We start from the raw sequence: 16,221 nt of genomic DNA on the forward strand, positions 1-16,221 counted from the left end.
GGAACCCCGCATCTGTGCACAGCACCCACATTATTTCACTGAGTGCCTTTGAACCCTTTCTCAAGATATTAAAATGAGCGATCTGGTTTTTTCACAGTATTTCAGTTCCTGGGTGTTTGAAATGCTCTAAGACACTCTTAACATTATATTAATGGTCCATAAATGGATAACTTGCTCATTAAACAGGAAAATGCACTACAACCCTCCACCTCACACACATACACCTTGTAAACATACAACACTTGACCCCCTCACTCATAGTTTGATAAATCCACTTCTCTCTCTATTAAACACGTGCTTCTGATTGTCTTAATACCTCACTGTATTCTGGGTGTCTGAGGTTGTGTCCACACTAGCCCTCGTCTTTGAAGGGGCATGATAAGCAGCCTGAGCGGAGAATAATAATGAAGTGCTGCAATGAATATGCAGCACATAAGTAAGCTAATTCTCGCCACGGCAATTTGGAAGCTGCAAACATTGAAGCGCTGGCAAGCCGTGCAGCCGCAGGCACTTTGAAGTACCTGTGCAACTTTGAAGTGCCCTCACTCCCAAAATTTTCCTCACAGCATCTCATTGCTTTTCCCTGCTTGGACTGATTATTACCATGGCCCCTTTGAAGAAGGGGGCTAGTGTCAACACAGCCTGAGTGTTATTTCCAGCAGCCTTTAGCAAAAAAGGCTCGATGGGAGAACACCAAAATCTCCCAATTAAAATGTTAACATTCTCTTGATAAACAAGCCAGTTTGCATAACTACTGTCATTTGCGTAGGATACATGCTTGCCAGCATAATTCATCAATAAAACTGGCTGGCAAATAGCATTGACGGTGCAAGCACAAGCAGTAGAGTATGGGTTGAAGCTCACTGTCCACTACACAAGTATCGCAGTAACTTTCCCCCTAAGTTGTCTGGTAACTATTTCTCCAGGTCTTTTCAAACATTACATGCTGTGATTTCACTAATTACAACTCCATTTCTTTTAAGATAAACCACAGATATACCCATTTGTTTAATATCTTCCAAGCTGTTTGGTGACTGCTGAATTTCCAAAGTACAAATTAATTCCTCCTTATGTATTACTTATCTTCCAATTTGAAACCAGGCACACAAGCTCACTCAGTAGGCCTACTCATTACCCTGAGACCACAAGCTTTTAAAAAAAAAAAAGCTCTGGATGAAAAAAATAAAATTTGTAAGAGTTACTGGTAATCTTACTTGATGGTAGGTCTAGTTGAAAATATTCTGAACAATCAGTGTTCCATCCAAAAATGTCAATTGCATGAAAATCAGGAAAATGGGCCATCCAGTTTCCCAGCCTTCACACGTGTATGACTTCATACTCAGCGGTCACGAAATGCTGTAGCGTAAGGTCCCAGGACTGGAATTATTCCAATAATGACATTTTGATTCTTCCAAAATGCAGTATTTTGTAAGGTGACCCCCCACCATGGAAGACTGTATAGTAAGGTCTCAGAGTATATGACTCCACTCTTACGCGGCTGACCTCAATTACTACAGTAAACCCTGGAAACGCGTGATTTACAGTTGCACTTAACTCACCCCCTGGCCCTGGCTCAAGCCCTCCCCATCCCCTACTCCCCTCTGCCCCGGCTAAGCCCTGCCACCAGCCCGCTCATCACCCGCACATAGCTCCTGCTCATCCCCGACCCCTGCCTCTGACTCTAGCTCACCACTCCTCAGGCACAACTCCACTCAATGTCCCCAGCCCTGGTTCAACCCCCTGGGCAGCTCACCACCTACACATGGCTCCGGCTCACTCCCCACCCCCATCCCTGGCTGTGGCTCAACCCTCCCACAAGCTCCAGTTCAAACCTCACTGCCATGTGCAGCCCCGGTTCAAACCCCCCACAGCCCAGCTCAGCACCAAAGCAGGGCTCTGGTTCACCGCCCCTCAGCTCTGGCTCAACTCCACCCCTCCCCCCTGCAGCCCTAACCCACCCCAGATTTAGCCCCACCCCACCCCACATCCAGGCTTAATCCTCAACTGCCCTCCCACAAAACGCCAGGACTTACCTGTCTGCTGCTTCCCCAGCTGCAGAACAAGTGTTTCGCTGGGGAAAAAGCCAGAACCCCACTTAGGTGAAATCTGGGTTACAAGAGGGCTAGTGGAACGGAACCCTCACGTATTCTGAGACTTTACTGTACATATCTGAGTTTTTGTTCTGATTAGAAATTAAAGTTTATATTTTATTTAATTTGAGAAACATGAAACTTTTTGCAGGATGGAAATTCCAATACATGCATAACTCTATGTGATGCTCTGCAAGTGAAGTGACTGCACCAGAACTTGAATAGTAAATGTTCATCTCAGAACAAATGTACCTATTGCCACATCCCATTTCATTAACCTATCATACATATTAAACTTGTATGTTTTAACTGGAAGAATGGTCATCAATCCTAACTCAAGCAATACGCGCATGAATCCTTCCACGGAGCCCTGGAAGTCCTAACTTTGCATTTAAAATCTTCTCATTTTCACAATGATACTTCTGTAGCCAAACAAAGGCACTGTTAAATTTATTAGACTGATGTTAATACTTAAACTTGTTATAAAAACCAATATTTACTATGGCTAGTTTTAATTGGTGATGTTGAATGGCTGACCGACCACTGAATCTATCAGATGCGTATTTGACTTTTACATCTTTTCATTGTTGGTGTCAGTATACACATTGAAGTCAACTTTTCAGACAAACAATGGAGCGTGCCAACTTGCACCCAATTTGATATTAAAGATTTCAGAGATTTCTTGCTTATAGTTCTTGTATGTATCATTTCTGCTTTTTCCATTGCTTTTAACTTTCAATAATTTTTATACAAAACTGAAAACTGAAGTAAAGAATGACATTAAAAGGAAATACTCCATTTAATTTGCACAGTGTTTGGATTCACTTTTCCTTTCCACAACACTCAGTGTGTGCAGCTCTGGAAGGTCAAGTAGGCAACTTAAGGCATCATTGAACAGTAACACAGATTGTTTAACAGAATGTAGGTTTAATGTGTTCGAAACATTTACCTGTGCTACTTCTTCAAAGTCTTCATGACGTTTCTGCAAAGCTCGGGCCCGATGCAAGGACTTTCCTACCCCAGTGTGTTTGCTAAGGAAAGCTTCTCCGTGGTTCTCAATCCAATCCAACACCTGCAACAACAATACAACCACATAAAATACATATTCAACGCATGTTCCCTTGGTTTGCTTCCAGAGCCTGCTTTCTGCAGTGGAAGGGAGTGAAAGAAAGCAATACAACCAAGCTACCGAAGAAACTGAAATGTTAAGCAACCATCTAAGAAGAACTGCATTGATTAATCTGATATCAGTTTTCCTTTGCAAAGTTTTAACAAAGCTTATCTTGAAAGCTATGTCAATAGTTATTAAGATAGTAGCCATCTAAATCTAGTAATATTATAATTATGATAATTATAATATTATAAATCTAATAATATTATACAGCATTTCGAATTTACATTGTCCTTGCTGAAGAGTCCCCTGGGTCTTGTTAGACCTCTATCAACATAACGTTATATATCGATAGGGCTCTAACAAGACCCAGGGGACTCCACAGAAAGGACAACCAAAATTCAGCAGCAGGGGTCCATGGATTCTGCACCACTGTGATTTGACAGGCTAGAAATTTTGTACTAATTCAGTTTAAACAATTCAGGTTTTTAATTAATCGAACACACATGATAGTATGTATTTTATCTTTGCTGATGCAGAACAAATTTAACTTGTCTCCACATTTGTATGTATTTTTATAACTTCTCTGCCCCACTGAATTAAGGAAGAGAGTTCAAGGGTTTGGCAGCTGGATGGGGACAAATGGGTATGCAACAGATAAGCACATTAGATAGATGTTTTCATTAATACAGAGTGGTGAAAACATTCATGTTGGCATTTAAACACTGATTATTAGGCACTGGGTTAATTATCTGCAGATAAATTAGGGGAGATCACATTTTAAAAGATCTATTGTTTCATGTTCTATGGAAACTATGGGAGTCTCAACTGCTGGGCTGTTTAACTGTGGTGCATATGTTCAGGTTTGGGCATAACGAGCATGAGCTTTGGGCTCCCAGAATCTGGGCTCCAGCCTGAACCTAAAATATCCACATCACAACTGAACCACAACCTGTGAGCCGGCTGCAGGCATTTTATTGCAGTATAGGGATTCCCCTGTGAGACAACTGTAACATCTAATCTTAACTGAAGTGCAGTGATTGTCACAGCCACAAGGGTTTACTGCTGGTATGTTTGTTTTGTTCTGTTTTTTAATGAAAGCTTAGACTCCGGAAGCATAATTTTGCAGTTTTTTGAGTCAGCAAACAAAAGTACTTAAATATAATACACTTACAGTCTAGTCTGACTTTTCTGTAATAAGCCATGATCAAACATGCTCCAAAAATTTTTAATGGATAGCACACATAAGCTTTGCTTCTCAGGAGAGTTCCTAGCCTCCTGTAATGTAGTAAGGTCAACTCAAAAGTAAGCAATCAAGGAGCCAAGCCTTTGATCCATCAATATTTACAACTGAAAGGTGTTAATGTTGCAAGTTATGCCTATTTCATGTTTAATTAAAAATTAGGCTCTCAGAAACAAAACCTAATTAATTATGGTATTAATAGTCTAAATCTTCAAGCCTCACACTACTCACACTACAGTGTCTTAAGCTACAGCCAGCAACTTAGTAAAACTGTGGACTCCATAATGCACAATAGCTTCTACAGTTAATATTTTCTACAGTTTTACACATATCCTGTTTAGTGGGGTGGTGAAGGTACATCTCGTAGTTCCCACTTAAATGGAAGAAATTTAAGTTCCTTACTTTAAACCTTTAAATCAAAATGCAAACAATTAGAAAGGCTTTATGCAGTACTGTATTCCAGAATTCAGTTGCACCAGGAGGACTCTCATTACATATCTTCTGTATAATACTATGTACCATTGCCTTCGTGGTAAGTTTTATTTAAAGGCTGTCTTATAAGCGTACATCCACAGATTCCCTGGATGCATTCTGTAGTAATGATTTTTCTTTACACGGAACGTAAAGGCTGTATTTATTTTACCAGAGATGCAGTTACTAATTGGAAGAATTCTATACATATATTTAAGAGCTCTTGATACACTGTATGAATTGGTGCGAAGTCACAAAATATACTTTTAATGCCATAAGAAGTAAGTTATTTGTTCACATGCGCTTGTCTTTTTTCTCTATGTGAAGTTTAATGCCAAAAGATTTTCTGAAGACAACATTCCAGAATTTATCATCGACGTCTCTTTATCATAGTAATTAATTAAACTTAGAGAGTGGGGATGGGATATCTATTTTTAGCTCACCATTTACACAGTTGTGATATTTTATTAACCTGTTAGATTGCTGCCTACTCAGGATTCAAGTTTTATATTAAATTTATGAATTAACCTGAACACTAAGTAAGCAGCTAACTGTAAAAATCATAAATTACCAAAACTGTATTACTTCTTAAGACATACTGTCAACTTAATTATTCATCCATATTACTGCAGCACCTAGGAGCTCTAGCCACGGCCCAGAGCCCCATTATGCTACAGAGCACACAAAGTACAAATGTGACTGCCCTCTATATAACAACTGTGTGATTTGACCAAGGTCACAAAACAAGCAATGGGCACAGCAGGAAGCAGACTGTGTAGCATCCAACATCCCTGCTCTATCAATTACTTAACTTTCATTTTCTGTGTTTGTATCCACAAAAGAATGGTGCAATCCCCAACCAGGTGATTGCATCTTGAAACAAAATACAAGTCATATGCAATTAAAAAGAATTCACTGCCATAATTTAAGGAACCACTAACTTTAAGTTCTATGTAAGGTGGCATTCATATCATGAATGGCAAGACTGGCAGTTAAAATAAAACACTCAAGCTTCTCAACTGATCTCCAGATAGTATTTTCTTGACACACACAATATGCGGTCCCATAATGCCACATTACACGACCACTGAAGATTAGAAACACATTTTAATAAATCACCACAGGACATGTGTCTGTGGGTCAACCCTAACAGGACAGAGAAAAAGCAATATTCCTGTTACATAATTTTCCCTAAAAAATTTTGTAACAAATGAACCATTTGTACAGTTTATTCTTGCATTATGTTCAATTTTATTGAGAAAGTACAGAAAAAAAACTTAAGACACATGCTTATGCATAGTGTGCACAAACAATGCACAATGATTGCATTTTTCTATAATAATTTCACAAAATCCATTTGTAAAATCTGTCCTTCAATCTTTATGTCTGTAGCTGAAACAGAGAACAGGGATTTTCACATGGGAGTTCTCCAGGTGAAGGAGGAGTGATCAGGGGCCCTGGAGGTAAGTGGCTGTCTGTGGTGTGTGTGAGTTTGTGTTTGCGGGTTACTTGCTGGTTGCCTGAAAGGTACTGTGCGCTAAGCTTATGTTTGTCTGTGTGTTTGGAGATCCATAAGCTGAGCTGTTTGTTTGAAGGACTGTGGGCTCAGCTGGCAGTTGGAAGTTGTGAGCTTCTTAAGGAGGATTGGAAATTAACCCTCTATTCACTGGTCAAGCCTTAACCAGGGCCATCAGGAAACCCAGGACTATGTAAAGCTCGCTAGTCAGCGACGATGTTTTTTTAGTGAACAGAAAGTTTTGTGTCGGAGTTTAGAGGAGGTGTTAGCATTCTTTAAAACATTTTTTAAACGAAACTAAAACCAAAACTACCTGATTTAAACAAAACCCTTATCAAGAATCTGAACCATGTTGTGCAAGACGGGAGCGTTAGGGATGGACCCTTTGAGGGAACAGCTAGCTGTGAGCCCTCGAAGGACTTGCCAGCCATGCAACCCCATCCGCAGTGTTTCCTGCTCCTCTCTTTCGATGGCCTCCTTGTGCTCCTGCTGGGGGTGGTGAACATTCCCCCTCCTCCTCCTGACACTCCAGCAGCATGGAAGGGTTGGGGGTCTCCCAGTTCTCCTGCGGCATGGCTGCAAAGATGGATGGGAAGACACAGTCAGTCCCTTGTTATGGCATGGTGGCTGTGCCCCAAACCCCTGAAGGCAGCAGCTCCCCTTCAGTGGCAGTTCACCTTGGCGTACTGTGTGCGCCACGGGGGTCCACAGCCATGTGGGCCATTCAGTTTGTGGTCTGGACCATCCCACACCTCCCCCCGTGAACGTTGCCAGCAGCTGTTTCAGCATAATGATAGCCACAGCCACATGTGCTGCACCTGGCCTATGAACGCTGGGCATGTGAGTGGCCCGCTGGCAGCTGTGGTGCCCCCGCCACCCAAAAGCTGGGATATATGCCCTGCCATGTACTTACTGCAGGGTCCCTCCACAAGATCCACCGATGTCCGGCTGGCTGTAGCCTGCCTTGACGAGCAGGACAGAATGTCTATCATGAGGTCCCCCTTGTTCCTGGACACCTCAGCGATAGCTGGCTCTGTCTCCTGGATTGCTGGTCTGGGCCCCTCCTCTGCCATGGGGTGCGGCTCCTCCAATGCAGTGTCCAGGAGGGATGGTGGGTAGGAGCTTTCCCTGGGCCCCAGGAGGCAGCGGAGCTCCCTGTAGTACGGGCAGGTCACGGGACCTGCACCTCAGCGTCGGGCTGAGTCTCTCGCCTGGACATAACCCTGCCACAGCTCTTTTACTTCGCTGTGAACCTGGCTGGCAGTGTGTGTGGGGTACCCTCAGGTTGCCAGCTGCTTGGAAAGCCAGGCGCATGCAGCCCCATTTCTCCTCTTGCCCCCTGGAACTGCTTCAGGACGCCCTCATCTTTCCACAGCCCCGGAAGGTCCCTCACCTCAGGCTCAGTCCAGGAGGGCGCACTTTTTTGGGGGATATTCCCAGGTCAAGAGTACCCTGAGATAGCTCCTGGGGAACTGGGAGCGGGAGCTGGGGCTGATGTGGAGGCTGGCTGCTGCCCATGGCTTTTGGTCGCTCCTGCTGTGGTGTCTGTGAGGTGTGCTGCAGTACCTTGTGCTTCAGCAACTGCTAGTATGTGCTCAGCTTCCTGCACAGACCTCTCCGGGACTGTGGGGTTTTAAATATGGCTGGACACGCAAACCATAGAGCCCCACTGCTGATGCCCAGGGCGTCTCTGCAGTCTTCCATGGCTGGCACCATCGATGACTCCCCTGTCGAAAGTGCTGGCCATGGAGCATCTACATGGGTTCTCTTTCAAAAGGAGGTGCTCTTCCTAATACAGGATTGAAAGCACGCTTTCAAAAGCTGTGCCACGGCCCTCCAATTTTCTTTCGAACAAGCACATGACAGGTATAGATACTCCATGCGCTCTTTCGAAAGATGGCTAGATATTTCTAAATTATTGACTAGTGCAGACATAGCTATATGGACTTCAGAGGCCAGGATGGCTGAACTGGGAGAGCGAAGGGAGACAGAGAAGTATGTTGATGAGACTTTCTGGGATATCGCAGGACAGTCCCACATCTGCTCAGACAGCCCCTGGGCTGCTGAGGAGGTAAAAGACTCAGGGATGGAGAACATTCAGTTGGAGCAGACAGAAATGTCGTAGTTGGGACCCTCCTTCCAGATGATGTTGTGGTATCCTCTTGCAGTGAGAAAAGGGAACTCTGGAAAAGGGAACTCCAGTCATTATGGAAAGACAGGTGACAGTAATGAGGGATTCAATCATTAGAAACACTGACAGCTGGGTTTACGATAACCAGAAGAACCATATAGTAACTTGCTTGACTGGTGAGAAGGTTGCGGATCTCTCGAAACATCTAGATAGACTTATGTGTAGTGCAGGGGAAGAGATGGTACATATAGGTACCAATGACATGGGGAAAGATAGGCAAGAGGCTCTGGAGGCCAATTTTAGGCTGCCAAGAAAGAGGGAAATCCTGGACCTTTATGATGGCGTTCTCTGAAATGTTTCCAGTTCCATGTACTGGGCCAGGTAGGCAGGCAGAACATCAGAGTTTCAATGCATGGATGAGACAATGGTGTAGGGAAGAAGAGAGTAGATTAATTAGGAACTGGGGAATCTTTTGGGAAAGGGTGAGCCTATACAGGATGGATGGGCTCCACCTAAATCAAAATGGAGCTAGACCTCTGGCACTGAACATCAAAAAGATTGTAAAGTAGTTTTTAAATTAATCAGTGGGGGAAAGCCAATGGGTGTGGAGGAGCACATGGATTGGACAGACACATCTTTTAGGGAAGGTCTATTAATAGGCATGCTCTGTGTTCTAGTAAAGAGAAGAGGATAAAAGATAAAATATGGGTGAGATCAGATGAGAAAAAAATCACATGAAAAAGTGTCTAACATCTGGAAATGGTACGCAGATAAACAATGACAGTCTTTTAAAGTGCTTATACAAAAACAGCAGAAGTCTAAACAGTGCTTTTTTTGGGTGGGGTGGGGAGAAGAAGCTCCTATGCTCCCCCGGCTGGTTCCATGGCTGGGGATGCTGGAGGTGTGAGGGAGGCTCCTGATCCCAGCCCTGCTCTGTGGTGGGAACTCTTCCACCCAACCCCACGGTGCCTCCCAGCCCCATGGCACCTCCCACCCCTCACACTGCCATGGGGCTTAGAAGCTCCAGCTCCCAGCCCGTGCTGCTGCAAGGATGGCCCCACTCTGCCACAGGACTTGAGGGCTCTGGATCCCAGCCCCACTCTGAGAAAAGGTGACTATGCCACACCAGCATGTACCATCACAAAAATATCACGGAGTCTAAATAATAAGATGGGTGAAATAGAGTGTCTCATATTAAAAGAGGATATTGATATAATAAGCATCACAGAAACTTGGTGGAATGAAGACAATCAATGGGACACAGTCATACCAGGTTACTAAATATATCAGAAGGACAGAACAGATCATGCTGGTGGGGGACTGGCACTATACATACATAAAAGAAAATGTAGAATCAAATGAAGTAAAAATTTTAAATCAACCAAAATGTTCCACAGAATCTTTACGCATAGTAATTTTGTGTTCTAAGAAGAATATAGCAGCAGGGATATATTACCAACCACCTGACCAGGATGGTGACACTGATTATAAAATGCTAAGGGAAATTGTAGAGGCTGCCAAAATTAAAAAAAAAAAAAAAATCAATAACAATGGGGAGGTGGGTAGTTCAACTATCCCCATATTGACTAGGTACACATCACCTCAGGCCAGGATATAGAGATACAATTTCCTGATATCTTAAATAACTGCTTCTTGGAGCAGCTGTTTATGGAACCCAGAAAGGGAGAGCCAATTTTTGATTTAGTCCTAAGTGATGCACAGGACCTGGTCCAAAATGTAATAAAATTTAACATCCCGATGGCAGGAAGAACACATCAGCAGCATAACACTATGGCATTTAATTTCAGAAAGGGGAATTACGCAAAAAATGAGGATGTTAAACAAAAATTAAAAAGTCCACTGCCAAAAGTAAATTCCCTGCAAGCTGCATGGAAACTTTGTTCACAGACACAGACCTTGGGAGGCAGGCCTCTTCTCACCTACAGACAGCCTGCCAACCTTCAACAAATCCTCACCAGCCACTACAAATCACAAACCAGTGACTCTAGGCCTGGAACCAGCCCCTGCAACAGTCCTGCTTATATATCTACACCAGTGACATCATCACAGGACCTAACACCAACTATACCATCAGGGGCTCCTTTACCTGCACATCTACTAATATAATATATGCCATCATGTGCCAGCAATGCCCCACTGCAATTTACATTGGCCAAACTGGACAGTCTCTGTAAAAGAATAAATGGACATAAATCACACATCAGGAATGGTAATGTACAGAAGCCTGTGGGGGAACACTTCAATCTCCCTGGACACTCAGTGGCAGATTTAAGGGTGACAGTCCTGAAACAAAAAAATTTCAGAAATCAAATGGAGAGAGAAATCTCTGAGCTGCCATTTATTTGCAAATTTGACTCCATTAACCATGGATTAAACAGAGACTGGGAGTGGCTCGCAGCTTACAAAGACAGTTTTCTCTGCTTTGGGTGTTGATTGCTCCCCATTAGACACCGACAATGGCTCACATCCCCCTGTCTGATCTGACTTGTTTTCTCCTCTTTTGATAAGTACTGTTGATACTGGGCCATTTCCACCTTGCTGAATAGACCTTATCATCTCTGGCCCTCCCCCTTTACTGGGACCCCACTCTTTATACACCCCTCTGAAACCACCCCCCCCCACTCATGCATCTGATGAAGCGGGTCTTTGCCCACGAAAGCTTATGTTCCAAAATATGTTAGTCTATAAGGTGCCACAAGACTTTTTGTTGTTCTCGAAGCTACAGACTAACATGACTACCTCTCAGAAACTCAAATGTATACTCCAAATTAAAAAACACACCAAAATACCAATAGAGTGCCACCATGGCATAACAAGCAGGTAAAAGAAGCAGTGAGAGATAAAAAGGCATCACTTAAAAAGTGGAATTTAAATCCCAGTGAGGGAAATAGAAAAGAGCACAAACTCTGTCAAATTTAAGTGTAAAAACATAGTAAGAAAAGACAAAAAGGAGTTTGAAGATGAGTAAGCCAAAAATTCAAAAACTAATACCAAAATATTTTTTAGTGCATTACAACAGAAACCCTGCCAACAATCAGTGGGGCTACTGGATGATCGAGATGCTATGGGAGCACTCAAAAGATGGTAAGGTAATCGTGGTGAAACCACAGGCTGTGAAGAGCTTCAAAAGGATCTCACAAAACTAAGTGACTGGGCAACAAAATGGCAAATTAATTTTAATGTTGATAAATGTAAAGTAAAGCACATTGGAAAAAATAATTCCATCTATACATACAAAATTATGGGTATTAATTTCAGTAGAACCACACAAGAGAGAGATCTTGGGGTCACTGTGTATAGCTCTCTGAAAACATCCACTCAATATGCAGCAACAGTCAAAAAAGCAAGCATAATTAAAAAAGGGACAGAGAAATGTTACCCCCTCCCCCTTCTTTTATATATATGTGCTCGTGCTTCATATATATATGGATATACACATATATATCCATGGTATGGCCACATCTTGAATACTGCATATAGATGTGATTGCCTCATCTCAAAGAAAAAGATTCAGAAAAGGGCAACAGAAATTATTAGGGATTTGTACAGGTGCCACATGAAGAAAGATTAAAAATACTGGGACTTTTCAGCTTAGAAAAGGGGACACAAAGGAGGGATATGATACAGGTCTATAAAATCATGACTGGAAAAAGTGAATAAGCAAAATAAGGAAAAGTTATTTATTTGTTCCCATAAGTTAAGAACTAGGGGTCTTTCTACCTGCAGCGTAGGGTAGGCCTGTGGAAGTCCTTGCAAGAGAATATTGTGAAGATGAGGACTTCTTCAATAAAGAACTAGATAAATTCAGGGTAGATAGGTCTATCAATGGCTATTAGCCATGATGGGTAGGAATGGTGCCCTTACCCTCTGTCTGTCAGAGGCTGGAACTGGAGGACAGGAGAGGGATCACTTAATGATTACCTGTTCCGTTGACTCCCTCTGAGACATTTGGCAATGGCCACTGTTGGAAACAGGATACTGGGCTAGATGGACCTTTGGTCTCACCCAGCATCGCCATTTTTATGTTCTTAGGAAACAAAAGACTGATTTGCTCTCTGGCATTGAATCAAACCTATTAAACACAGATACCAAATGCGGTAGAGTTTCTCTTCAGTTTAGTTTAAGAGATAAAGAGAACAGTTTGGAAGAACTTGAACTTGAATTTTTTTTTAATTCGACAGATAGTATCAGTATTTTAGAGTTTTTTTATTATTTTATCAATATAAATTTTCACACTTGTGGGAAATTAGGGGGTCAGGCTAGATAATTATTAGCTAGTCCACACAGATTTAAAAAATTAAAGCTTTATAAATGTTAAAACACTCAACATGTCAAAATACACAAAATAAAAATCTTTAAATCCAAACTTCCTAAGTTCTCAAGCAGAATTTTTGTTACTTCGATATTTGTAAATTTCAGTTACTTTAATGGAAAGATTTCATTTATTAGCATATGGTGGAAGCATATACTGATAACAATCTAATCCTTTCAATCCTCACTACAGTTAGTATCCTCTAATGTCATTTTTGGGCACAAAACGATAAGCCAAACTTGTAATTTACGATAGCTCATACAAATTCTGAAATAATAGAAATAATCTTTAGCAACAATAACAAAACACAGTCCTTATTCATTGAACAATGTCAATGACAATTTCAGGACCACGAGACTTCAGAAAAATGATACATTAAGCAGAAAGCAATTGGGCTGTTGCCAGTCTTCTGCAGAAGTTTGTATTTTGATCTATATTGAGGCTGATGGAATTTAGAAAGATAAATATCCATACAGCATTCATCCCTACGAGCTTCATCACATACCCACACTTTTCACTTGAGTTTACTCAGAGGTCACTTGACAATTTTGAAAGCACTCTCATAATTTACCAGGTACAGAAGACCCTAGAAGATAGATGTAAGCTAAGATTTAAGATGTATCTAACTGATGCCCAGAACAGATACTAACTGTACTGTAGTAACTAAAAGCAGTAATGAAAGCAAGCTTTTCTTCAGTTTCACACTTACAAAAGATACACTTCATCAGCACAATGCCTCTTCCTTATTTCCAAAGGGCTCCTATATAAACTGGCTTAATCTAAATCTGTCCAGATAATATTTTCAAGAACTCCATGTACTGTAGTGGTTTACTTGATATTCCAGTACTACCTGTGCTCATCAGATGACATTACACAGCCTTCAAGCAGGGTAGTTCAGTCCCATGCCCTCCCATCTACAAGATCAGAAAGGAGAAACGAAAACTTTTGATATTAGTCAGGCTGCAAAAATGAGGAAGCTGCTGGGGATTTTGTCATGTGTATGGAGAATGAAGCCCAGCGACAGGGTCTGAAACACTTTTCGCTCCTTCAAAACCATATTTACAGTTGGTGCTCATCTCTGCATATTTTAAAAAGTAAGACAGATGCTTAAGTGTACAGAAACTCCTCCGCTGTCAGGAAGGATAAGGAGCAAAATCATTTTAAATGAGTACCTACTGGTGATGCATTTTCAATGTTCACAGCTAATTTCAATGAGGCCACTCTAACATTTCAAAAGTGAAACTAAGGTGAAGTAAACATATAAAAGGGTTGCTTGGGTCTGTAAATCAATTTTTGGGAGTTTTTTTTTGGGGGGGGGACTTTGAGGGGTTCAGTATACAGGCTGTCCTGAGGAGAGAAAAGCACTCCAGCTGTTTCTCACTTCGGCAGCTTGAGACTGCTCTCCCTGGCTGTTGCAGCTCTAGCAGTCACAGTCAGGGAAGGGGTATATGCCCCCACCCATCTGGGGTAGGTCTAGATTCGTCTAGCCCCTGCACAACCCAGCAGAGTGAGGAATGCAGCAAACTGCACTTTCCCCTTATTCCCTGACAAAGGGAAACAGCCACCAATGTTCTTGTATGAATAGAAGATGGGGGAAGGCCCTCCAGCCCTTTCTACCTCCATACTCCACTATCAACCACTAGTGGAACTAGCTTTGGGACGGAGGAAAGATAGGTTGTATTCGATAACTGCAAGCAAACAGGTGAGTGCTCACGACATTATCAGAAATTATCAGCTTTGCGACCGGGTGCTCGCGAACAAGGTGCGTGCTAACAGGAGGGAGTTTTGAGAGGGGAGTTTAGAGGGGGAGCTTGGAGGGAGCCAGTGACTTCTATTGCCCTTAAATTAAATCCTTTAACAACCTCTATCTGAAACATTTAATTAACCCTCATATATAACTAGAGTAGGAAATGGAGGCAGAAGCCCAGCAGCAGAGTGGGGGCTATCCTGTTTATTATGTCGAGTGCAGTATGTATGACTACCTACCCTGTGGATGGGTGGTGTATGTGTGCGCTCGATGCAAGGAGCTCCTGGCCCTCAGAGACCGAGTGCGTGCTTTGGAGGCCAGGGTGGCTGAACTGGAGGAGCTAAGGAAGGCAGAGGTGTTTGTGGATGAGACTTTCTGGGACATAGTAGGGCTGTCCCACCTCCAATCTGACAGTCCTGAAGCTGTTACGGAGGATGAAAGGCTCAGGGAAGGAGAGCAGTCAAGGGGAGCAGAGGGAAACCATCCCATAGTTGGGACCCTCCTTCCAGAGGGTGATGTTGTATCCTCTCGTGCCGAGGATACTTCTCCGAGGGAGGGAGCACCAGCTGTTAGGAAGAAGCAGGTTTTAGTAGTGGGGGATTCGATCATTAGAAATATAGATAGTTGGGTTTGTGATGACCGGGAGAACCGTACGGTGACTTGCCTGCCTGGTGCGAAGGTTGCGGATCTCTCGAGGCATCTAGACAGACTTATGGGCAGTGCTGGGGAGGAGCCGGTCGTCGTGGTACATGTTGGTACCAATGACATAGGGAAGGGTAGAAGAGATGTTCTGGAGGCCAAATTTAGGTTACTAGGAAAGAGACTGAAATCCAGAACATCTATGGTGGCATTCTCTGAAATGCTTCCAGTTCCACGCGCAGGGCCAGATAGAAAGGCAGAACTTCAGAGTCTCAATGCGTGGATGAGACGATGGTGTAGGGAAGAGGGGTTTAGATTTATTAGGAACTGGGGACACTTTTGGGGTAGGGGGAGCCTATACAGGAAGGATGGGCTCCACCTAAATCAAGGTGGATCCAGACTGCTGGCATTAAACATTAAAAAGGTCGTAGAGCAGTTTTTAAACTAAGAGGTGGGGGAAAGCCGATTGGTGCGGGGGAGCACCTGGATCGGACGGAGACTTCTCTTACACAAGGCTCCATAGATAGGGATGCCCTAGAAGTTAGTCAGATAGGGAACGTGGGAAATAATATATGGGCAAGATCAGATGTGAAACAATCGTGCATAAAAAAATCCAACGCGTCTGTGAAAGGCGGACATATAAATAGTGGTAGTTTTCTAACATGCTTTTACACTAATGCTAGGAGTCTGTCTAATAAGATGGGTGAACTGGAGTACCTCATATCAAAGGAGGAAGTTGACATAATAGGCATCTCAGAAACATGGTGGAATGAGGAAAATCAGTGGGACACTATCATACCGGGATATAAATTATATCGGAAAGACAGAATAGGTCGTGCGGGTGGCGGAGTGGTACTATATGTGAAGGATAATATAGACTCAAATGAAGTAAAAATCCTAAAGGAATCAAAATGTTCCATAGAATCATTATGGATAACAA

At 42.7% G+C, this 16,221-nt stretch overlaps 1 protein-coding gene across 2 annotated transcripts in view; it reads right to left on the reverse strand.

Annotated features, from left to right (window-relative positions):
• The window catches only part of TRIO (trio Rho guanine nucleotide exchange factor), a 527,884-nt gene that overhangs the window by 259,887 nt on the left and 251,776 nt on the right, over positions 1-16,221 (reverse strand). For both annotated transcript variants that reach the window (XM_074987837.1, XM_074987838.1), the window contains exon 10: positions 3,040-3,162. In XM_074987837.1, the coding sequence (XP_074843938.1) occupies positions 3,040-3,162 (123 nt within the window). The remainder of the gene's footprint in view (positions 1-3,039; positions 3,163-16,221) is intronic.

This window comes from Carettochelys insculpta, chromosome 2, assembly GCF_033958435.1.
Source record: "Carettochelys insculpta isolate YL-2023 chromosome 2, ASM3395843v1, whole genome shotgun sequence".
In the NCBI taxonomy this organism is placed as follows: Eukaryota; Metazoa; Chordata; order Testudines; family Carettochelyidae; genus Carettochelys; species Carettochelys insculpta.